Source organism: Ictalurus punctatus, chromosome 14 (genome assembly GCF_001660625.3).
Source record: "Ictalurus punctatus breed USDA103 chromosome 14, Coco_2.0, whole genome shotgun sequence".
Classification (NCBI taxonomy): domain Eukaryota; kingdom Metazoa; phylum Chordata; class Actinopteri; order Siluriformes; family Ictaluridae; genus Ictalurus; species Ictalurus punctatus.
In genome coordinates, this window is record NC_030429.2 from 18,430,682 (window position 1) to 18,454,276 (window position 23,595).

General features: G+C 41.1%; 1 protein-coding gene across 6 annotated transcripts; it reads left to right on the forward strand.

Moving 5' to 3' along the window:
• Positions 1-1,167: 1,167 nt before the first annotated feature.
• nfat5a (nuclear factor of activated T cells 5a) lies at positions 1,168-21,468 on the forward strand. Of its 6 annotated transcripts, none has more exons than XM_053685883.1 (14): positions 1,168-1,525; positions 6,744-6,866; positions 9,323-9,445; positions 11,108-11,681; positions 13,674-13,857; positions 13,990-14,180; positions 14,313-14,485; positions 14,610-14,744; positions 14,892-14,944; positions 15,026-15,158; positions 15,283-15,357; positions 15,461-15,585; positions 15,682-17,962; positions 18,097-21,468. In XM_053685883.1, exons 3-14 carry the CDS (start codon positions 9,388-9,390, stop codon positions 18,315-18,317), a joined length of 4,203 nt encoding a protein of 1,400 aa, XP_053541858.1. In that variant the 5' UTR covers positions 1,168-1,525; positions 6,744-6,866; positions 9,323-9,387; the 3' UTR covers positions 18,318-21,468. The 6 variants fall into 6 exon arrangements, with proteins under 6 accessions (XP_053541858.1, XP_017340570.1, XP_053541859.1 ...); XM_053685884.1 differs by lacking the exon at positions 1,168-1,525 and adding an exon at positions 2,474-6,540; XM_017485081.3 differs by lacking the exon at positions 6,744-6,866.
• Positions 21,469-23,595: the final 2,127 nt, after the last annotated feature.

Consider the following 23,595-nt stretch of genomic DNA (forward strand, 5'->3'; position numbering starts at 1 on the left):
CAACTCAGCATGCACAAAACCTTGAACCTTGAAGTGGATGGGTTACAACAGCAGAAAACCACATCAACGTTCCACTCCTGTCAGCCAAAAACAGGAATCTGAGGCTATCATGGGCACAGACTCACCCAGACTATGCAGTTGAAGATTAGGAAGAAAAAACACCCAGTCTTTAATTGGGTGAGTCTGTGCCTATGATAGCCTCAGATTCCTGTTCTTGGCTGACAGGAGTGGAACCCGATGTGGTCTTCAGTTGTATGCATGCTGAGATGCTTTTCTGCTCACCACAGTTGTAAAGAGTGATTATTAGAGTTCATCTAGAGTTCTTGTCAGCTCAGAGCAGTCTAGACATTCTCCTGGTCTCCTTGTCATCAACAACATGTTTCAGCATGCAGACCCTCCACTCCGGACCCTCCATAACCCTAATCCAACCCAACTATTGGTTGGAAGGTTTCAAGTTCAAATCCCAGCACTGCCAAGCTGCCACTGCAGCAAAGCCCTTAACTCTCAACCGCTCAGTTGTACAGTATAGGTTTCCCTGGCTAAAGGTGCCTACAGAATGCCATAAATGTAAAATCACAGGAGTTTCTGAAATACTCAAACCAGCCCATCTGGCACCAAAAACCATGCCACGGATAAAGTCACAGAGATCACACTTCTCCCCCATTTTGATGTTTGGTGTGAACATTAACTGAAGCTCTTGACCTGTATCTGCATGATTTTATGTCATGTTCTGCTGCCACGTGATTGGCTGATTGGATAATTGCATAAATGAACAGGTGTGCAAGTGTTCCTAATAAAGTGGACGGTGAGTGTATTTCTTCATTAAACAGGATGGATGGAGGCGCGTTAAAATCCAATTTTGAGAGGGGGGAAAATCTAAAGAAGGTGTGAACTCATGATGAACCCAAGTATGCGTTTTGGGCTTGTCCTCTAGAAGCTTTGTTTTATCGATGTAAATCGTCACATCACCTCATATAAATCTGGGCAACAGAAAGGTTTATTAGTCCATACATCCAGAGAACGCGAGTATAGTATAAGAAGAAGACTATAATAAGAATAATAAAAAAGATAAACATGCAAAACAGCTGCATTTCAGCGTCATGCCGTGACCCATACCGCAGACAGACCACCGAGCTCGTGCTCGTGCGCATGCGCGTGAAGGGGGCGGAGTCGTTCAGGAAACGGTGAATGGCTGTTTTATGGCTAACTAGCTAGTCAGATGGGTGAAGAGAAACTGCAAAGTGCTCGTTTCAGTGTACTGAATACATGCAGTCCGGGTTTTAATGGACTTATGAAGTATATTTATGCCTGAAACAGTGTCCTCGCTTGCCTAGCTTGGCCTCGGCAGCCACTTTCCCATTGAGTTATCCGCCTGGAAGGGGTGGGAGAAGCCGTTAGCCCTGCTCTCACTAGGCACTGGGCTAACCACACCGCTAACCTCGCTAAGTTAGTATGCCCTCTGATTTCATAGCGCTTCTAAACACGGATATCGACCTCAGTTCACCCAGATCTCTGTATTCCAAAGGTAAGCGTGCTGTCCTTGGGGATATTTTATTACTGATAGACTAAATCCATCTAGGAATGCAGGATTATGGTAATACTTAGCCTGTATGAGCAGCTAGTTAGCTCGCTAGCTCACTGTAGCCTGTGTGTGTGTGTGTGTGTGTGTGTGTGTGTGTTGCCTGACGGCGGCGGTGTGTTTTTGTTTTCTTACACTTCAGTGCAGTTTGTTTCGGTGACAGTTCTACCGTACTTCATTAAGGCCAAGGACTTGTGTTTAATATTTAACCTTGAACAGAGATTACACACAGGAGACATTAATTAAAGAAGTATATCTTTCTGAATATGAATAAAAGTTGTAGACTTGTTTGTTTAGAGCAGCACCAACCATGTCACAGTCATGAAGCTCTATAGCAGTGTGTGAGAGCAGAGACACTGAACTGGGGGGGGTGTGTTTGGTTGGGGGTGTGTGTTTGGATGGGGTGGGGGGGGTGGGGGGGTTGGTTGGCGGGGTGTGTGTGGGGGGTTAGTGTGGGTTAGTGTGTGTGTGGGGGGGTAGTGTGTGTGTGGGGGGTAGTGTGTGTGGGGGGGGGTTAGTGTGGGTTTGTGTGTAGGGGGGGTAGTGTGTGGGTTACTGTGTGTCTTGGTGTGGTTGTGTGTGTGTGGGGGGGGGGTAGTGTGTGGGGGGGTAGTGTGTGTGTGGGGGGGTAGTGTGTGTGGGGGGGGTTAGTGTGGGTTTGTGTGTGGGGGGGTAGTGTGTGGGTTACTGTGTGTCTTGGTGTGGTTGTGTGTGTGTGTGTGTGGGGGGGGGGGGGGGTTTAGTGTGGGTAAGTGTGTGTTTGGGGGTGTGTGTGTGTGGGGGTTAGTGTGGGTGTATGGGAGGGTTGGTGTGGGTACGTGTGTGTGGGGGGGGGCAGTGTGGGTAAGTGTGTGGGGGGGGTGAGTTTGGGGTGTGTGGGGGTGGTTAGTGGGGGTTGGAGGGGTTAGTGTGCGGGTGTTAGGATTTTACTGTGTACTTGGTGAAACCTAAATAGGTGTTTCAGAGATTTGTCCTTTAGACAGTATAATAGTATATCTTTTATCTAAAAAAAACCCAGCCCAAAATAGCTTTTTAATTGTACCATTTGTCACTTCTGGGAGACACTTAACATTTTTGATGACACATTCCAGTAATGGTCTTGTGTTTGTCCAATGAAATGCTCTCTAGATTAAATGTCCCTATAGATCTCTCTATGTCCCACCTCCCTGAAGGTGGTTCTTTCCCTGCGTCCCAACTGCCATTCTTATATGATGTATTTTTAACAAAGTAATTTATTTATATTTTTTGTGAACAAAAAGTAGATACTTTTGAGTGTGTAGTAAGAGTATGCAAGTACTCAAACACTGAAATGCTACACTGAATACACCAGGTGGCAGTAATGAGCAGCTGGTAACCTAGCAACGACATTACATTAAGCTGACTCAGAAGCCTGTCCGAGACTGTTTCGGGAGGTGTTTCCAGAGGTGCCTTCGTGCGCAGATGCTGCCTTTGAAGTTGTTGCCTGATAGGGAAGCGAAGCACCAAGTCAGCTGCTCAAGTTTTCATCTGAAGCCCATGTAACTGAAGAGAACGTTGTTGCCCAGAAGAGAGAACACCGACGCTGTAAACAAACTCCTCGTCGCATTTCGGCTTTTCTTCATTAATTATTCCTTATCATTTCTACTATTAAATTAAATTCATCATTCCCTTGATTTATTTTTTCCACATTTCATTTACACTTCTCCAAAACGCTTCCTCGAATTCGGCAAAGCAAATGGTCACAAAGCTCCTCCTCCCTCACGCAAGGAATTGTGGGCAATATTTGCTGAAAAAGTGTCCACAGATCCACACGTTTGAAAAACTACTGGAAATAGTAGACCACCCGGGTACCTTTGGGTACCGTACTACGATTTGGGACACACTAATTCTCAACTCTATTTAGAATTTATGATCGTATTTAGTACGGGTAGTAGGTGAATTGAGACGCGGAGATGTTCTACAGCAGCGGTTCTTAACCTTTATTGAGAGTGACCAACTTTTAAGCATGAGATGATAAATAAGTTTCCACCGCAGGAACTAGGGACTTTTGGAGGTATTCAGTGGGACCAGGTTCTAAGTTGAGTTCCGGGTAAAATATTTCCCCCTCGTAAAGTCCCTCCTGGAGAGGTGGTACTTTTTCAAAGTTCAAGAACTTTGTGGGGTGGGACTCAGGCTCTGAACATGCTGATTGGTTGAATGCACTCAGCATTATTTTATTTCAGCCACCATTTTTAAGTCTGTTGCGGTGCGTACAGTAACAAGTGTTTATTACGATTCGAATCAACACAGTGGAGTTTCTGAAAAAATCTGACTGATGGGCCGACGATGAGGTTCAGGCCTTATTGAGTATTCATGCCGAGGACGAAATACAACAGGAACTGGAAACGGCGACCCTCAGTGAAAAAGTATATATTAAACATATCAAGTGGGTTTAGCGAGCTGGGTGTTGTTCACACAGGAAAACAGTGCAGAGTGTGAGGCTTGTGTGTGTGCCTGTTCATCTCGGTCACCTCCACCATAGCTGATAAAATCCCTTTTCTTACTTTAATCCAGCGTTACGAGCACTCTGGATTGGCTTTACCACCACTGCTCATCTCTTCTCCGGCGTTTTCTCGATTTCCTCTTTATCATCACAATCAACAGCAGTACAGCTCGAATCTCCTCCATGCTTGTTGCGGTGTCGTTATCAGATTTCAGAAAATAGATCGTCCGTTTTTAAAACATGAACCTTTAGCCAAAAATAAAAAAATAATAGTTTATCCCCCGAGTGGGAATCGAACCCCGGGCCGCAGCAGTGAGAAGGCAGACTCTTAATGAATGAATGTATTATTTATTTATTTTATTTTATTTTATTTAAAAAAAAAATTTATTAACTGTTCAAAGGTTTGTGTTCCATTCAGAGCCTGCTACATGTTTTTATGAGCCGAGCAAACATTTTACATCATTAAAATTCAAGGCTTCATGTCCTCACCGAGGGCTTGTCGCGCGCAGTCGTATGTCACTGGACTTATTTGTATAATCTTCACGGCACTTTAGACCGCTATGGAAATGCACACAACTAAGGTCTGGAGGAACCAACTGGTCCCTTGAAAAAAGTTCTTGGGACTTTTTGTTCTGGGTAAATTCGTTGGAAACGTGGTTATAGTGTGTCCAGATCGTAGTATGTTGAAATGAGTTTTCAGAGGTACCTGAATGGTCTACTATCTCCAGTAGAGTTTCTCAGTGTGGATCCGTGGACACTTTGTTTGTTTTTTTGTTTATTTATTTATTTATTTATTTATTTATTTATTTATTTATTTATAATATTACCCTCAACTCCTTGCAAAAGAGAGGAGAAGCTTTGTGACGATTTGCCTTTTGACACGTTTTAGAGAGGTGTATATGAAATGTGGAAAAATAAAGTAAGGGAATGGAAATTTTTGTTATTGTTATGTAGTATAAATTATATAAGGAATGAAGAAAAGTCTTCCTGCACACTATTCCCTTTACAAACCTTATTTTTTATTCTTTTCATGGTTATGGAACAGACACTTCTCAGACAAGTGTTGTATAAAATTATTTATTGATGAAATTCTGGATTGTACAACAGGTAGTTCGGGTTCACTAATTTGATAGGGCAAGTGCGTCCCAAGCGTGCTGATATACAGATATAGAATAACAGCGCTGGCTCTTTAGCACTCCACTTGTACGTGTTCACGAGTAAAATTACAATTCTACAAAAGTTGATCACATCGAAGCCGCTACTACACTTCCTTGTGTCTCTCAGTCTGGCTGTCAGTCAATCAGTCAGTCACGTGGCACTCTCTCCAGCTGTGGCTTCTTTGAGAACTAATTTTGTTAATGGAAGCAAAAATAAACAAAAAATTTGGCCATGTGAAATTTCCTGTTTTAATAGAGCTGTTGTATAAAAGCAGTATCACACACTCTGTTATGCTGTTGTAGTGGCACGGTGCGGTGGCACAGTGGGCCTCACTATTGCTGCTTCACAGCGCTAGGCCTGGGTTCGATCCTGAGCTTGGGTTACTGTCTGTGTGAAGTTTCACACGTTCTCCCTGTGTTCGCATCAGTTTCCTCTGGGTTCTCCAGTTTCCCCTCCCCTGCCAAAAACATGCAGGTAGGCGGACTGGCGACTCTACAGCCTCGTTTACAACTGGCATTGAAATGCGTCCTGGGTGATCAGATCACAAGTGGACAGCAATAAGTACAGGTGTGAACGGGATCAGAGGTGTCTCTGGGACGCATTGTGATCCGATCACTCAACCCACGTCCATAGGTGATCAGGGATGCGTATGGCCACATCGCATTTGCTGTATGAACGCGAACACGTCTTGATGCATTCCGCACAGCTCCGATGGACCGACTGATTGACTGCGTCATTGACTGTCTGGAAATCCCTCTGAATGGTAGATCTCTCCGGCGCTAGTCTAATGGATAATAGTGACGCTAAAACAGCAGCTGCTTTTCAAACTTCATTTGTCGTCTCATCTGTCATTCATTTATATGTTTCGTTAGCATACCGTGTGATTAAACCGTATGAAGTGGTGCGTACAGATACGAGATCTGGTTAGAATTGTTAGATTATTTATATTAGCTGAATGTTTGAGTAATATCTGTGTTTGCCATGAAATAGTCATTGAAGCTGGTATGGCAATAAACTTTTAATACAAACAAACAAACACGATATGATTCATAGGGCATGTCTGACTGAAAATAAATGCAGCCGAAGATGTATTGAATATGCTCGACAGCCTTATACAAGTGGTGAATGAAGACACGTCCTTAACGCCAGGTGTGAACGGCTATGTGTCCCGATCGCCCAGGACGCGTGTTAACACCAAAAGTGGACAGGATGTAAATTTCTGCAGGTGTGAACGTGTGTGGGAATGGACTGGCGTGTTCCCGGAATAGGCTCCAGATCCCGACACTGATCAGGAAAAAGCAGTTACTGATGATGAATGAAAAATGAATTAATGCTACGAGGGGTAATTTTATTAAAAAAATTCTCTAAATGATATCTTTCAAAAGCCCACCGAGTTTTGTTTCATAAGTACCCATGAAGGTGTTATTTAAACTCTTCAAATCATTGAATAATACATGGATTATTATGCTCCTTTAAATGCTTATGAATATGTATGATTTGCACATTTGGAAACACCCTCATGACCTCCTGCCATCCCAACCCCAGTACCTACAGTCTACTACGCTATTCCACAAAGACCAGCAGCCCTGTATGTTTGAACCACACACGGACCCGGTCTGAAGTGGACACGTCTGTTCACCAAATTCAGGGCCTTGTCCTATTAGAACGGTGAGTTTAGTCATTTCTTTGAGTTGAATGACATTTTCCTGAGCTTCTCTTCAGCCATACTGTGTTTTGCATGTAGCACGTGTAATCATGTAATACCTGTATAGCCTCATAGTTGTCACAGGTCATCACAAGTGGGGTTCGACTGCTGTAATGTTGATTTGTCTCGCTATACTGTATATAATGTATGTAAATAATCAAACCTGTTGTAGTGTGTTATAACAGTTCAAATGTAATCAGCTGAGCAGTTTATTCAGGTTATCCTCTAATACGTGGGATAGCATATCCGTTTATGATTGGTTTTAACTGTTAAACCTTTAACATTTAAAAAAAACAAAAAAAAAAACAAACAAAGCCAAGCTTTGATGTAGCCTTCTCCAAATCGCATTTTACATTTAGAATCATCAGTCCATACAGGATTTCATGACACTTTTTTTGTGACCAAAAAGGTTTGATTTTGCTGCGGCTTTTTTTTTTTTCTTTCAAAATTTGCGATGCAGCTTTTTTTTTTTTTTGTGCTTTATTTATTCATTTTTATTTAGTTTTATTTATTTCTTTCTTGTTGTGGAAAACTTCTTGAATTGGCGAAATCACAATTGCACGAAATTGTTGTGCACGGTCTTTCGCAGTGATGTTTGTTGGAAAACGAGACCTTTTTTTCTGTTCACGTTTGACGCACCTGAATCGAAGAGGGCTCGTCTTGGGCAAAATCTGATACTAAATGCCAAAACCAGTGTGATTTTTAAATACTGTTCATGTCCCAACTTCTAGACATAAAATGATCTAGAGAGAAATGTTTGAGCAGTGCTGCACTGGATGCCTCCTCCAGCCCGAACAGACCATCCATCAGTTAGAAAACAGAGTCTCTTATTGCGTGGATGCTTATACTTTTGTTCTTGGTTATTATTGATGTTATGATTAATGTTTTATTTTCTGTACTTTTTTTATTTAAATAGTTTTACTGTAGTGTTTTCTCTACAGTTATCATTATCCTGATCTACCCAGGCAGGTGTTGTTTATTTCTAGTAGAGTTTAGCCCTTAGGGGGGCTCAGCTTCTAATAAGACTGTATGATGTACAAACAATGAGGAAAGTGTGTGTGTGTGTGTGTGTGTGTGTGTGTGGGGGGGGGGGGGGGGGGGGGGAGACCTCTCTTTCTATCAGGAAATGAACAGTGTTTGGTCAGGAGGTAGGGTAGATTAAAATGTGAAATGTTTGAATTGACATGTACCACAATACTTGGAAGCTCACTCTTACTTGGTGCAAAGTTGGGCTCTTCTTTATTCTCTTTCACTCTCTCACTCACTCTCTCTCTCACACTCCCTCACTCTCACACTCTCTTTCACGTTCCCTCTCTCTCTCACACTCTCTCTCATGCTCTTGCTCTCTCTCTCTCTCACTCTCCCCCCCTCTCCCCATCACCTCTCCTCCCTTCTCCGATCTATGCATATACTATTACAAAACAGACTATTTTTTCTTTAAAATACTAAGGTGAAACTTACATTTTAAATGTATCCTTTAAAACTTATTTTCATTCCTGGTTGGTGGTGTCATTATACTCCCCTCTCTCTGTCCTTATGCAACGCTACATGTGTGTGCAAACCACATGTAACCTCTCACTGATCTTTTATGTTCTGAAAATACAAGCTTGTTTGTAGTTAAAGTAGGAGACTTGAAGATAAGCAGTAGGATGGAATCGAGGTAAAGCTAGCTTGATGTTAAAGCGGATCGTTGGCTAGTACAGTAATGACGCTGTTAGCCGGGTTGGGTGGGCTGTGAGTGAGATGTGTTTAACCTGCTGCATTGCCGTGGCATTAGAGAAGGCCACAACATTACCAGATGTACTTCCTGTCTAGCTTACTTGTAAGACATGCACATAATTCCACCTCGCGTGTAGTTCCAACTTCTGCCAAAGAGTATTTTTGGTTTACTGCGTGGCATCAGAAGTTCAACAAAGCTCACATGAAGTGCATTTAGCCAATTAGACGAGGGCTACACGAAAGACTTTTATTAGTCACCAGCAGCGAGCAGAGAGATCGTGTGGCAGTGCACTGAGCGGTCTCTCGGTATGAACATTTCTGGAAACGCTTTGCTCGGTTCAAATCAAGCAATCGCAAATCAAAGGGGAGGAGCCTGAGAACAGTTTGTGGATTGTTAACTGCTGCTCCTCTTTTTATACTTCAGCTTTCTAAAAAGATAAACTCCGTTCAATTAAATGGATTTAATGGATTTAATATTTTAGCCGGACTGAGGCGAATAATAAGAAGACTGAAATTCCCCAGGTTAGGCTTGATTGAATGAATGAGTAATATTGAGTTGTTTATAATAGTATCAAATGTCTGTATGTGTGGAGAAAAAGTACAGTTCTGCAAAATTGGAAACCCTACGCAGGAAACACACACATACAGTTCCTGACACACACACTCTTACTTGCTCACATCCATATTTTGCATATTTCAGAGTCAGTGTATGACCTCCTGCCTAAAGAACTTCAGCTTCCTCTAGCCTCACAGGACAGCCACAGCATGAGTCAGAAGAGTGGTGGAGAGGCAGGCCCTCTTCCCTCTGCTGCCGTGGCCTCAGGTAGACTACTTTCTGTACTACTTTTCCTACTACCATCTTATCTCTTTTGTTGCCCTGAAAAAGTGACTCATCCAGTTTTCTCCCTCCTAATCAATCTTGATCACTTATTTATATCACTGCTGCCTTCTGTTCACTTTTGTCAGAGTTTTTAACATGCATGCAACTGACCTCATTTCCACCACTAGCATTCTGCTTTGCTCTTGATTTATTTCGCCAGTCCATCCCTCAAAGTTCATAACCTTGCATTTGCTAACATTTCCAAACATTATTTTTTTAACTATTCATTTGCATACCTTTGCTTCCCCCTACCCCCGCAAAGGTCTGTTTCTTTTCACAGGTATTTGGAAACCTATCAGTTTACTTTTTCAGTTCTGTAACCGCATTCAGTTGACTCCCTCCAATAAAACCATGAAAATGTTTAAAGAATTTCCTGTTATTGCTCTCAGTGAGCAAGAGTTGTTTCCTGGTTTTTTGCCCAGACCACTTTTCTGGCATGTGCCCACCAAAAAGAAAGTCATAATTAAGGTGACCCCAGAAGACTTTACTAACACTTGCCACCTTTGACTATTATTAACTTTAAAAATTCATTCAGAGAAAGCATGCAGGAGTTTTGCCTTAAGATGCATTCTTTAAGGGATTTTCTTCTGCTCTTCTCCCATCTCCTAAGAACTGTATGTTCTCTAGTCTAAGAATCAGTCAGCGCAGTGGTGGAGGGTTATATTTTGAAAAGTTCCTGCTCAGCTGCTTTCTGCTTATACAGGAATCTGAGCATAAAACGGGGCTGTGCATATTAGGATCTCTTTTGGGTCAATACATTTTAGGTATACCACATACAAGATGACAAATCAGAGTTAAAATTCCGAGAATTACTGGGACACTACTGGAAGATTTAATGCTGGCTCTGTGAATTTATTTATTCATTTATTTATTTTCTTTGACCAAAATTTGTTTTTGGTACCATGTGCTCTGGTTAATACCAGCATTGATTTGTGCACAAAATGACTAATTGACCAAAATTTGCTGATATTGACATTGGCTGACCTTTTGACCAGCACTTACTGCTCTTTTGCTGTCATTTGTCGTTTTTATTCCAGGGAGTTCCCTCTGAAACAGGGAGAGTCTGCTTATAAAATGGTCTGCAGTTCTCTGCTTCGTAGGTCAGAAGCTTGTTTATTCTGTCTCCATGGCTATGCTCAGTCCCAACCAAATCCTCCAATTGGCATGCATTAGCTGACACCTGAAAATTATAATTGGAGTCCATTTGTTTTGATAGGTTGTGTAGATTAGTTCAGCGGTTAGTTATGCGATAGCAATTATACATGCTGTGTATGCCTTACGCATGTTTACATTGCACAGGATTTCATATTTTTTTTTAACATTTAGGCCATAGACTGGAATTTATGATAGAATTACATGCAGTAATGATAGAATAAGAAATTTCTTTGCACACACATGTATTCATTGATGGCTAGAAAGGAAAAGGAAAAAAACAACATGAAATTTATAAATGATTGGCCTGATATTATTGCTGTTTTCAATTTGGATAAAATTGGCCTATCGGGTTAGGGCAAAATCATGCACAAATTGCACTGCTTGATCGGGACTGCTAGCCAGTTTTGTAGTAATGAGCATTATTAACTCTCCGCATTGTGCACACTACAGATGCAGCCACCGCCTGTGTTGTTTCATCCTCCCCTGGAGGGCACAGCAGTGCTTCTTCCTGTCCCAGCATGCACTGTGCTACTTCAGCTCCAGAGCAGTCTTCCAGGCTCCACTGTCTCCCTGTCGAGGTGCTGGGAGCGGAGCCTGGTTCGACTTCTGGTATCAGTGGGACTGCTGGGAACGATGGTGTCGGAGCAGCAGCCCATCAGAGCCAGATGACACCCTCAAAGCGACGCACTGTACTCAACATCTCTCCACCTCCAGAAGACCTGCTGGACGACAGCCGCATGTCCTGCCAGGACGAGGTAGCGCTCAACCCAGACTCTGAGCAGAGTGGCAGCATATGGATGGACGACTCTGTTTCAAACTTTAGCATGCTGAGCAGCAGTTCATATAACGATAACACTGAGGTTCCTCGGAAATCTCGTAAGCGAACACCCCGCCAGAGGCCAGGCTCGAAGCCTGTGGCCAGGGATGAATCAACCATGGATGTGTTTGACGCTGACAGCGCTAAAGCTCCACACTTTGTACTTTCACAGCTCGGTTCTGAAGGAAAGGGCAGTCTCAAAGGGAGGTGAGTTAACTTTACGGTTTCTCAATCTGACTTTTTGATATTCAGTAGCGTGTATAAATGTTTTGCAGCCAAGTTCTTTAAAACTCACAAGATGGTTAAGCTGAGCTTTGGCACTGGTTATGGATAAGACAGGGGCCAGTTGCGCCAGCTCAACTAAAGTTTGATTATGACTGAGTGTATAAAGTGATTTCTAAACCATATTCTGAAAGTAGTTAGTTTCAAATTAGTGTGGAGTCATTTACTATTACTACCACCTTTTCTGAGTCAACTGGTAGCAAGATTTGGCTCAACAGACATCTGAATTTAAACTCAGTGATGTAGAAGCACTTGTTAGAAAATAAGATCTGATCAGCAGCTTATTCCCATTTTCTAGGAATAAGAATAGATGCTTCATAGTTTCAGATGCTCTGTGGCCCTTTTCTGGCCACAAGCTTCAGAATCACTTCCATGTACACGCATTTATGCAGCACGTTTCCATGTATGGGGAAAACGTTGTGACAAAATTTTGCCTTTGTTTTGGAGGAAGGTATAGTCACTGACTTGGGTGGGGTGGGGGGGGGACATGTATGTATGTATGTATCTATCTATCTATCTATCTATCTATCTGTATTGGGCCCCCTTCGCAATTGTTTGAGAACTTTTGGAGTGTTTTGGAACACCTTCCAGCGTACTCTGATGTTAAAATTCAGAGCACCTATGCAAGTTTTGCAGGTCTGATGAGGTCTTTTATATGCAGTTGCAATCAGAATTATTCCGCCCCCATTACAATCAGGTTTATTGTCAAAATGTACATACTTTCAGCTGTTTGCAATGAACAAATCAAACAAAAGCAATTTAAATAGTTCAACACAACAAATGCTTCAAGTGGTTTCCCCAAATTCAACTGAAAATGTAACTTATAATGACTTCTCCAGTTTCAAAATGATTCAACCCCCTGAATAGAATCCCTCACAACAGCACAAATAATCTAAACAGATGTTTTCTCAAGCACACCTGATGCAACTAATCAAGGGCTTTGTTAGGTGCACCAGGTTTGCTTGAGCTGGAACACATGAAATACCTGAACTGGCTAGAAAATATATGAAATACCTGGACAGGGCAGAAAAAAGGAAACTATCAATGGCTGCAACCAGATTTTTGAGAAGGCAGGTTGTGAAAAACCCTCGAGTGAGTGCAAAAGACCTGCAGCAAGACTTGGTGGAAACAAGCACTGAGGTTTCAGTGAGCACAGTAAGGCATGTACTAAGCACAGAAGGTTTCCATGCCAGAATTCCAAGACGTACACCACTACCGACCCAATAGCACAAGAAAAGTCGCTCAAAATCGTATAAATAAGCCACAGAAGTTTTGGGATTCTGGAACTTTTCATCTTGATGGATTGGCGGTGTATCTGGACAAAGAAGAATGAAGAAAGAACACTCTGTCCACAGTCCAGCATGGTGGTGGCTCGTGATTCTCTGGGGCTGCTTTGCATCCTCTGGCACTGGAAACCTGCAGCATGTGGAAGGCAAGACTGTGAGGAAGCTGAAGCTTGTCATTGGACCTTCCAACAGGACAATGATCCCAAGCATACCTCAAATTCCACCAAGGCTTGTTTTCAGAAGAAGTCCTGGAAGATTACAGGGCCATCACCGTCACCTGACTTGAACCCCATAGAAAATCTCTGGTGGGATTTGAAGACCCAAACCCAACAATATTACTGAACTGGAGGCCATTGCTCATGAGTAATGAGCTAAGATTCTTCAGGAATGCTGCCAGAAGCTATGCATCTCGTTTGCAGCAGGTCATAACAGCAAAAGGGTGCTCTACTAAGTACTAAAGATGCTTGCCATGAAGGGGTTGAGCTGTAAAAGCTTACAGTTATATTGGGGTCTTTTTAACATCTTCATTAAATAAAGTAAAAAAGGGGGGGATGTATCTTATCAGTTCACCATCCTATAGTTTCCAGATTTGGTTTTGTTAAAATATGTTCTTTATGCTCTTTTTCTGTAGTACTCTGGAGGTGGCTGGCAGTCAGAAAGGTGGAATTCTTTCAACACAGTATCCACAAAAGAGTGAGGGGAAAGAATTAAAGATTCTGGTACAGCCTGAAACACAACACCGTGCACGATACCTTACAGAGGGCAGCAGAGGATCTGTCAAAGACCGTACACAGCAAGGCTTCCCCACCGTCAAAGTAAGAAGCAACTCCGATTCATTATTATTATTATTTTTAATTTAGAAGCTTTCCATGGAAGAACACCAGCATCTTTAAATTAAAATGCACATGAAGATAAGTGTTCATGGACGTACTGTTTTCTTCTTCTAGCTAGAAGGTGTGAATGAACCAGTTGTTCTCCAAGTGTTTGTGGCTAATGATGCTGGGCGAGTAAAACCACATGGCTTCTATCAAGCATGTAGAGTGACCGGACGTAACACGACGGCCTGTAAAGAAGTGGATATTGATGGGACCACGGTTATTGAAGTGAACCTTGAGCCGAGCAACTCCATGACTTTAGCGTGAGAATTTTTTTGATTTCTTTTTGTCTGGAAGTTCTGTAGTATTTTCCTGGAGAATGATTTATTTATTTTTAGAATCCTGCAGTAGTGGGACTAAACCAGGGTATTTTTATTTATTTTTAACCTCTGCAGGGTGGACTGTGTTGGGATATTGAAATTGAGGAATGCAGATGTTGAAGCCAGAATAGGAGTGGCTGGCTCTAAAAAGAAAAGTACGAGGGCTCGTTTAGCATTCAGGGTTAACATCCCTAGACCAGACGGCTCTGTCCTCACACTGCAGACCCTTTCTTCACCAATCCTCTGTAGTGAGTATATTAAGAGTTTGTGTGAAAGCTCCTAAGATAATGTACCGCTGTGTTCTATAAATCTTCCTGAAGTATGCACATGTCCAGTTCGCTAGCTGATAGAGTTTGTGTTATTACTGTACAGCCCAACCTGCTGGAGTGCCTGAAATTCTCAAAAAGAGTCTTCATACCTGCTCGGTGACTGGAGGAGAGGAGGTCTTCATTATTGGCAAGAACTTCCTTAAGGGAACTAAAGTTATTTTTCAGGAACTTGGCACAGGTATCTGGTGTTGATTCCTAGTTTATGAAATGTCTTTGCACCCAATCCAGTCATCTCCTATGTTATTCATTTGTTTTTGTTTTGTTGGTTTTTTTTTTTTGCTTGGAAGTAATATTAAAAACAAAACAATTTCTGCTTTTGCCTCAGATGATAGCTCATGGCAGGCTGAAGCAGAGATTGACATGGAACTTTTCCATCAAGTAGGTGCAACTGCCCCAAATAATACAATATGCAATGGTGCATGTTTATTTAGATTATTTTACTTTTCTTATTTCAACCAGAATCACCTAGTGGTAAAGGTGCCTCCTTATCATGACCTGACGGTGACCTCACCTGTATCAGTTAGAATCTCTGTGTTAACAAATGCAGGAAGAACACATGAGCTCCAGCCTTTCACCTATACTCCTCAGCCAGGTTTGTCAAGAGTTTATTAACTGAATGTGAAACTTGCATATGGTTAATAATTTAATGCATGTACCATTTTGAGCAGGTTGTCCGATATCTCTGATATCTGATAAGACTTTCTTTTGTCATGCAGAAAAAGTTGATGTTCCTGTGAAGTCAGAGCTGTCAGTAACAGCCAAGCCTTGCACGTTTGAAGAGCAGATAAATGGTGTGAGATTCACAAATACGATAATTGTGTGCGTTCTTCGGCTTAGTCAGAAGTTTACCGCTTTGTTTATGATGTTCACGTTTGTTTTCACTTATGTTTGTAGCAATGCAAACTGGCACCAATAGTCTTAACAGTACATTGATGGCCCCAATGATCTCCATAGTCAAAAGGGAAGAAGTAACCCCAATGGAAATCTCTACCAACTCTACGACGTCTAACATTTTTAAGGTGAACTGTAAATTACTTTTACAATTCAATTTTAATAATAAAATTTTGGCGTTTTAACTTTTTAACTAAATATTTAAACTTTCATTTTTGATCCAGCCTGCAGAGGTCCTTAATTCAGACCAACAGATTTTGGAAATAACCACCATCCTTCCTACTAGCAGCAAATCCTTTCCTAGCCCTGTGTCTCTGCCATCTGTTGAATCTCAACAATCAGTGCCAACAATGTTTGCACCTCCAGAGCCCCTTACGACAATTCAGAAACAGGATATACCCCCTACACCATCCTTTCAAGTCTCCTTGTCAGAAGACACCACAGTTCTTCAGCCTGTGCCCCCACAGGTCCCTCAGCAGTTCTTGAGGGAAACCCCTGAGACTTTGTCTCCAGAAGACAACAGTCCAGATGGCACAGGAATGGTGGTAGTGGGGATGGAGTCTAGGCCTCCCGCTTCCCAGCAACCCCAGGTCCAGACCATTTTACCTCAAGATGAGGTAGCACAGCTGGAAAGAGCTGTTAGGGAGTTGCAAGAACAACAGCAACTCAATTCTGTGCTTTATGATTCAAACCCTTCTCCTGAAAACCTCCAGCAACATGTCCAGGAAAACATGAACAGTTTAAGGCTGGGTGGCAATGAGAACACGTTGACCAATCAACAGCAGCAGCAACAAGAACACAATATACTGCATAATCTGCAGCAACAGCATCAGAAAGCTCTAGTTGATCTGCAGCATCAACAAACAGTCTTGAACAATCTGCAACAGCAACAAAAGGTCTTGGTGAACTTTCAGCAACAAACTCTTGGAAATCTGCAACAACAACAGTCACATCAGAAAGTTCTGGAAAACCTGCAGCACCAGAAGGTTCTTGGGGACATTCAGCAACAAAACTCTTTGGTGAATATTCAGCATCAGAAAGTACTTGATAATCTGCAACAGCAACAGCAGCATCAGCAGAATCTAGAGAAACTTCAACAAGAGCAACAACATCAAGAGGTCTTGGAACAGTTGCAATCAGAACTCTTACAGCCACAGATTCCCATGCAGTGCACACCGAGTTTCCCTGTACCACAGGATCAAATGTCTGAGCATCAAAGCACCGGACAGATAGATGGCTCCTTGTCACAGCCATCTGATGGTTTTCTCCAGAATTCATCCCCACAGCCACAGCAGCAAGCACTTTTTCAACAGGCCAGGGGGCTACTGACTATTCAGACATCCAGCTTTCTTCAGCAGCCATCCTCCCAAACCTCACCTCCCCAGCAGCTGTTTCAGAGTCATACACCTATTACAGACACACAAGAACCACAGACAGGGCTTTTTGGTACTTCGAAAGCGACCCAGGTTCAACCTACTTTATTTCCCAATACAGTGACGATGCTGACAAGCACTAACTTATCTTCTGAGCAACAGGCTCCCTCAACTACCCTGTTCATTTCTCAGGGTGTCCTGCATAGCCAAATAACATCCAACAATTCTCAAAATCAACAACAGCAACAAATCGCTTTTCTCACTCCCATGGAAACGTCAACCTCAGCAACCCAATCAGTGTCACTTTTTCAGGGACAACCCCAGTTGTCCACTCCAATGGAACAGCACTCTTCCCAGTCTCAGCAAATACCAACACCTCAGCAAGCTGCACTATTCCAGAATATTACTACAATATCCCAAAGTCAGGGCCAGCAGCAACCACAGCCTGGCTTACTGTTCTGTGCTACTTCTGTTAACCCTCAAGACCTCCCTCAGACTCTCCTGTTCAGTACCCAGAACCAGGGTCCAATGGGTGGCAACTCACTGCCGCAAAACATCTTTCAGGACCAGCAACCCATGCAGGTTGTCCCGATGGCTGGTAATATTACAGCAGACAACTCCACAAGTCAATCTACAGTCTCTCCATCACAATCAACACAAAGTCCACAGATTCTTTTTCCCCAAGCTAGTGTGGTGAACGTGACTCAGCAAGATTCAACCGAACCGATGTCTTTTCAAGATGAGACCTCTGTTGTGGGTCACTCGTCTGCCAGCATGCCTACAACCCAGCCAGGACTCTTTCAGGACCAGCAGCTTATGCAGGTTGTCCCAAGTGCTAGCAACTGTGCCTCTGTCCCTTCCGCAGACCAGGGCACCGTTAATATTTTTTTGCCACAGGCAGCCATTTCAGCACTCCAAAGTGGTGTGGGCTCTCAAGAGTTACCTCAGACTGCTACAGGAACTGCCATTTTTAGTGGGCAGAGTGGAGTGACACTCGGAGGGTTGCAGAGCTCCTCGGCCGCATCCAGTCAACAGACTCCAGATTCGCTTTTTCAGACCGCTTTAGGGGGAACCCTGAACCAGCCTGGACAGCCAGGACAAACAGGCCTATTTATTTTTGAAATCCCCACTGGTAAGTCCACTTTGTGATGACGTTTACATTTTAAAGAACGATTGATTTTTAAAAATGTACCTTAAAATGAATTTGAATATAATCAGGGTATTTTTGATAATTTCACCAAGCCTATTTTTCATTCTGTTTGCCAGAATGTGGTCCGTTATTAACCCCTCCTGGTCCTGCGTTGACGGACCAACTTGTCACCATGGGGCATCCTAGATCAGATCACAACCAGAATCAGCTTCAGTCCAGTGCACAGATTCATAGTTTACTAGACCAGTCCAGCAGCCTCAGCGAGAAGATTGATGAACTACTAGAGCAGTTTGAGGAACAAGGGAAGATGCTTCCTAGGGACTTCTTAGAACAGTAAAAAATATTTAAAAAGTCACAAGCGTGACTTCGACAACTTGAAGGATCAAACTTTTTAAAGCCTTTATTACATGTTTAATGGATTGTTTAGGCTGTTACAGGCGGATATAATCATGGAACCAAATAATTGGGGCCAACAAAATGTTTCGTCAAGTCAGTGTTGTGATCTGTCATGGCATTTCATATTTCGGCGGTATATGTCATGTTGACAAATTCTGTTTCTTGTTATCCATCTGTCTGACAGAAGCTGACGCAACTTATCTAGCGAAACTGTTGTCGATCTGATATAACACATCGGACTAATACATTGTCTGTGAATTTTTAGATGGTGTGTTTAGCACTTTATTGAGTTTTTGAAGTGAGTTACATGCTTTTTAGCTTTCGAACCATTTGTATCCATACTTGCCTCTTTTTTATAGTCTTTCCCAAAAGATCCTCTATTTTGTACCAGCTCAGTCATATTTACTGATCCGTTTTCATATTAACCGATATAACGATGTTGCCATGGTTACTGCTTTCTTTTTTTTTTCTTTTTTTCCTAGATGATTGTGTGCAAGCGTCCTCGTTAGTCTCGATCCATACATTCTATGACATTTACTGTATATATTTGTATAAATGATATTTTTGATTGTCATCTAATATATTTTATAAAGAAATAAAAGCGGTCCATCTTTAGTCATTCCTGTCATGGACATGTTATATCACTTGTGTACATTGTTAAATAATGATGATGTGTCCGATACATATATAAGCTAGCCTGGTGGACTGCCCTAAAACTCCAATTATTGTCCAGTGTATAGTATGTAATAAATAGCAAGGTGTTATAAATAAATAAGTAAGTAAATAAATAAATAAACAAAATAAGGAAATGTTACTAATTTGTTGGCATTGTCCAAAATCTTAAGCAGTGATCTGTTTAGATGGAATATTTCGTGTCAGTTTCAGGATATTCCACCAAGCTATTGATATGCATGCCCATGACATAGTGTGTATACTGTGTGTCTCTGTGTGTGTGTGTGTGTGTTTTGTGTTTAATAGAAGCAAATAGTGTATTGATATTTGTACTATGTTACATGAGTTTCAATCCATGTTTTTATATTAAACACATTAGAGATACCGTTCAATTGGGCACTAGCTACTGGAAAGGTTTATTAATGTGAAATGTTGATTGAACATCGTTTCATTCATTTGTTATGTTGGATTTGGGAAATGAAGTTGTACAGGGTTTATTTTTAAAAACACATCGGCATAGTGGTGCTACTTTGTTTACATTAATGACATAAATAACCATTGTTATATCAACGTTTGGACTGAGATTATTACAAAATGCTTTGTTTCTAAAGCTTGTGGTCATGGTTTTTATTTTTGGTCCCTGCTTTCTCTGCGGTTACTGACCTGTTTACTCTTAGTGGCAGACTTTTTGATTATTTTCGTTTTGTTAGATGACAACTTCCCCACAATCATAAAGGTTTACAGTTTCCCATTATTTAAGAAAAAAAATCAGTGTTTTTCAATTCCACAAGCACCTTTTGCTTTGACAATGTTCACATGCAGATAAATTTTGGTCTCTAGACATGTAAATTCCTCCACAAATACATTTGCATTATGTATGATTTATTTACCTTTGTTTCCCTTATTTGTCCATAATTGTATAGTCATTGACATCTAATGATGTATTTAACACTTGCCGCAAACTCTGTAAAAAGAACACTGTAGTTGTAGTGCGTTGTTTTCCTCGGCGTGATCTTGGTTTGGTGTGTGTTTTGCTGTCTATGTAGAAAAATCTGTTTGTTTGTTTTTATAAACACACATTAAGTGAGCCATACATACAGTATTTTTGTAAGTCTGAAATTACTAAATGTACTGTGTACATTTCAAAAATATTGAATTGTGTGTCCCTTCTGCAGTACTTCATGCATTGTGTCACGAAAGAGATGTTTTTTTTTTTTTGTCGTCTTGTCACTGTGCTATGAAGCAGACCTTCTGTGCGTCATATAAAATTCAAATATTCTAATTAGACCTGATAAATAAATACAAGAGGTTTTTATACAGGCTTATGATTTGGAGCTTGTGTTCCATGCACAAACTAAATGGTAACTCTGATTTCAGAGTGAATGTGTTTTTACCTCATGGTGTAGAGACATAGGTTTCACACTACATCTAATTAAGGACCAATTAAACGACACCTTATTGTTTTTAGAATATGGCAGCAAAACACTTTTTTTTATTTTTTTTTTTTTTTAATGAATTATTTGAGTTTTTGTGACTTTTTTTTGTTGTTGTTTTTGTTCTTTTTAAAATCTTGGGTCGAAAGGCCGTGTCATATAAGAGATAATAATCAGACACAGAATAAAAAAAAAAACAGCGTTTCTTCACAGTCCATCATTGTAAGAGCTACATAAAATGCTTATCTTATGCATACATTTTGTTATGCATACAACTCATGTTCTGTTGGATTGTGCTATTTTTATTGGAAGTACGTTGTGCCTTTTTAAAAACCCGTCCGTCCTCCCCTTACTTCTAAAGTATCTTTTTAACGAAATAAACCTTTCTGAGTTTTTAGTTCCACTTTCAAAGAATCCAAAAAGTTAGAAATGTATTCTAGTTCCATGTTTAACTGTCTTGTCGACATGTTGTCTAATCCGAATGCAGAGATGCATTTGAGCTTTCTGTCATGAAACTGCTATGCAGCTCCACCACTTTACTTGGACTGTTGGTTGCATCTTATTATAATATTATTATTTTTTTTTTTATTATTTTATTTTTTGCTAGGACAAGGTACAGAACAGGAAAAAAAAAATCAACATGCATTTGATTGTTAGTTTGTGTGAAATGGTTTTGACGGAAATCTTCGAGCGCTTTCATCACTCCGCAGCAGTTTGTGTTTTGTCCCGAGTTGTTTTTAAGTGTTCATTTTCTTCATATGCATTTTTTTTTACTGTGGTTTGTTTGCTGTGAATATTACTTACCCTAGAAGTCACAGGGATAACCGTTTACTTTTCAGTCCATGTGAAGTAACAACAGTTAACATAATAACTATACTTGTCTTTTGCTTTAAACCAGTACACCCCTGAATTTGTATACTCTTGCAGTTCTATTTCTGTAAAAATGTGCTGCTATCTGTATGAAATAAAGATAGATCTTGAAATTGTCCTTTGCGTGTCTTTTGAGATGAACTGATATTGAAATTAGTGATTGATCACAAGGAATAGTATCAATTTATTATCTAACGCCACGTACAATCGATATTTCTATACAATCATCACCCTTTTAGACTTCATATAGTGTATGTTTCAGTATTTGTCCAGGGGATTCTAATATACAGCTGCTGTCTTTTTCACCAGAACAACTCTTCAGCCGGATGCTAAGGGTGCAAGGGTAAATCTGGAGACAGGATCTTCACACTAGATGAATTTTATTTGCAGAAGCTCTTTAGATGGAGAAATACAGGAGTGTAGTGGGCGTACAGTTTAGTCCTGGTCATGCAATTATCTCCCTTCCTGTCTGAATGAATGTGTTAAAGGCTACCCAATATAAACCAGGTTTTTTAGGTCATTTATGTCCTACCGTGTTCACAGGGGCTTAGCTTATTGTATAATAAAAGTTACATATATTCTATCCACTTAACTTATGGTGAGACATATCAGGACAGAACACAGTGGTACACTCTGAAATAATAAGGATCTGCATAGGGAGAATGGACCAGATTTGAAGCATAAGAGAAAGTCATGGAAAATCAGATCATTCCACACAGCGTTATGGTCCATCTCAAAACCTAATGGAGTTATGTGCGTAGAGGCTCGTGCAATATCACTGAAGAGTTTGTTTTTATAGGTTAACACAATGCCCTTTATATTATAGCCAACACAAATGCATACTAACCCTAACCTTAATTCATTACTAATATTGTTTAGACCATTATGTCGCTGTTTATTTTTAAAAAGCCATAATCAGTCACAATGTTAGAATAAATATTGTGCCAACATTAGTTAAATGATCATCAGATTCATTTTTATTGCTGCATGAACTTTTTCACTCTAGCTATGATTCATAAAGATACTCTAAAATTGAAGTGATGTGCCTGTAAAAATGTCCAGCAATTACCATGTGACCATCCGTCCATTTTCCATATCGCTTATCTTACACAGGGTCATGGTGGAACCTGGAGCCTTTCCCAGGGAACTCGGCGGCGCACCTTGGACAGGGTGCCAACCCATCACAGGGCCCAAGCAATCGTACGTTCACACACCATGGACAATTTAGAGATGCCAATCAGCATAAAATGCATGTTTTTGGACCGGTGGAGGAAACCAGAGTACACAGACATAACCCCGGAGCACGGGGAGAGCATACAATCACACACACACACACACACACACACAAACTACATTCATGAACTAATATAATTGTTTAAAAAATTAACGTTAAGTTCTAAATGGTTCAGTTCTGGCAAGTGTTGCTCTCCTCTGGATCTCCTCAACCTGTATAACCCATGCTGAGCATTTTGCTTAATTGATGCCTGTCAAGATTATATTATTATTATTATTGTTATTATTATTATGATTATTATAATTACTGTAGTAAAAATGCACCGTAAGACAATGCTTAGAGGGGGCATGGCGGGTTAGCCTCACACCTCTGGGGTTGGGGGTTTTGAATCCCACCTCTGCCAGGCATGTGTGGAGTTCGCATGTTCTCCCCTTGCCTCAAGGGTTTCCTCCGGGTACTCCGGTTTCCTCCCGCAGTCCAAAGACATGCGTTGTTGGCTAATTGGCATCTCCAAAAAGTGTCCATAGTGTCCCTATGTGAATACCTGTGCGATTGCGCCCTGTGATGGACGGGGTGCCAACCCATCACCTTGTGCCCTGAGCTCTCTGGGATAAGCTCCAGGCTCCCCGCGACCTGTCTGTGTAGGATAAGGTACAGAAAATGGATGGATGGATGATGCTTCGAGCAGTATATCAGACAAGGACACAACACTGTAATAGATGACTTTGTCTTCCACTTCACTCTTATATAAGTAGTTTTGTAGACTGGAATAAAATTGGTTTGAAGTTGGACGTTCGATATTCGCAGATATGCGGAAATTAAGGGACCGTCTCTAAAGTTACATACGACATTGTTATATACGATTCTAACTTCAATAGCATTTGAAGGGAATGACTTACAGTCATATAACCAACTGTAAAGTGTCCATGTAGGTGTCAGGTATAATGCACACCTCTTAGATTTTTGATATTTATTAAATTGAGCTATTAAATCACATTTAAATTGGACAT

Excerpts from the sequence above, each read along its gene's own strand:
- nfat5a (XM_017485081.3), top strand. The coding sequence starts at position 1,453 with ATGCCCTCTGATTTCATAGCGCTTCTAAACACGGATATCGACCTCAGT. Across the intron at positions 11,682-13,673 it reads AAGGGCAGTCTCAAAGGGAG|TACTCTGGAGGTGGCTGGCA; the intron begins GTGAGTTAACTT and ends CTTTTTCTGTAG. Across the intron at positions 14,486-14,609 it reads TTCTTCACCAATCCTCTGTA|CCCAACCTGCTGGAGTGCCT; the intron begins GTGAGTATATTA and ends ATTACTGTACAG.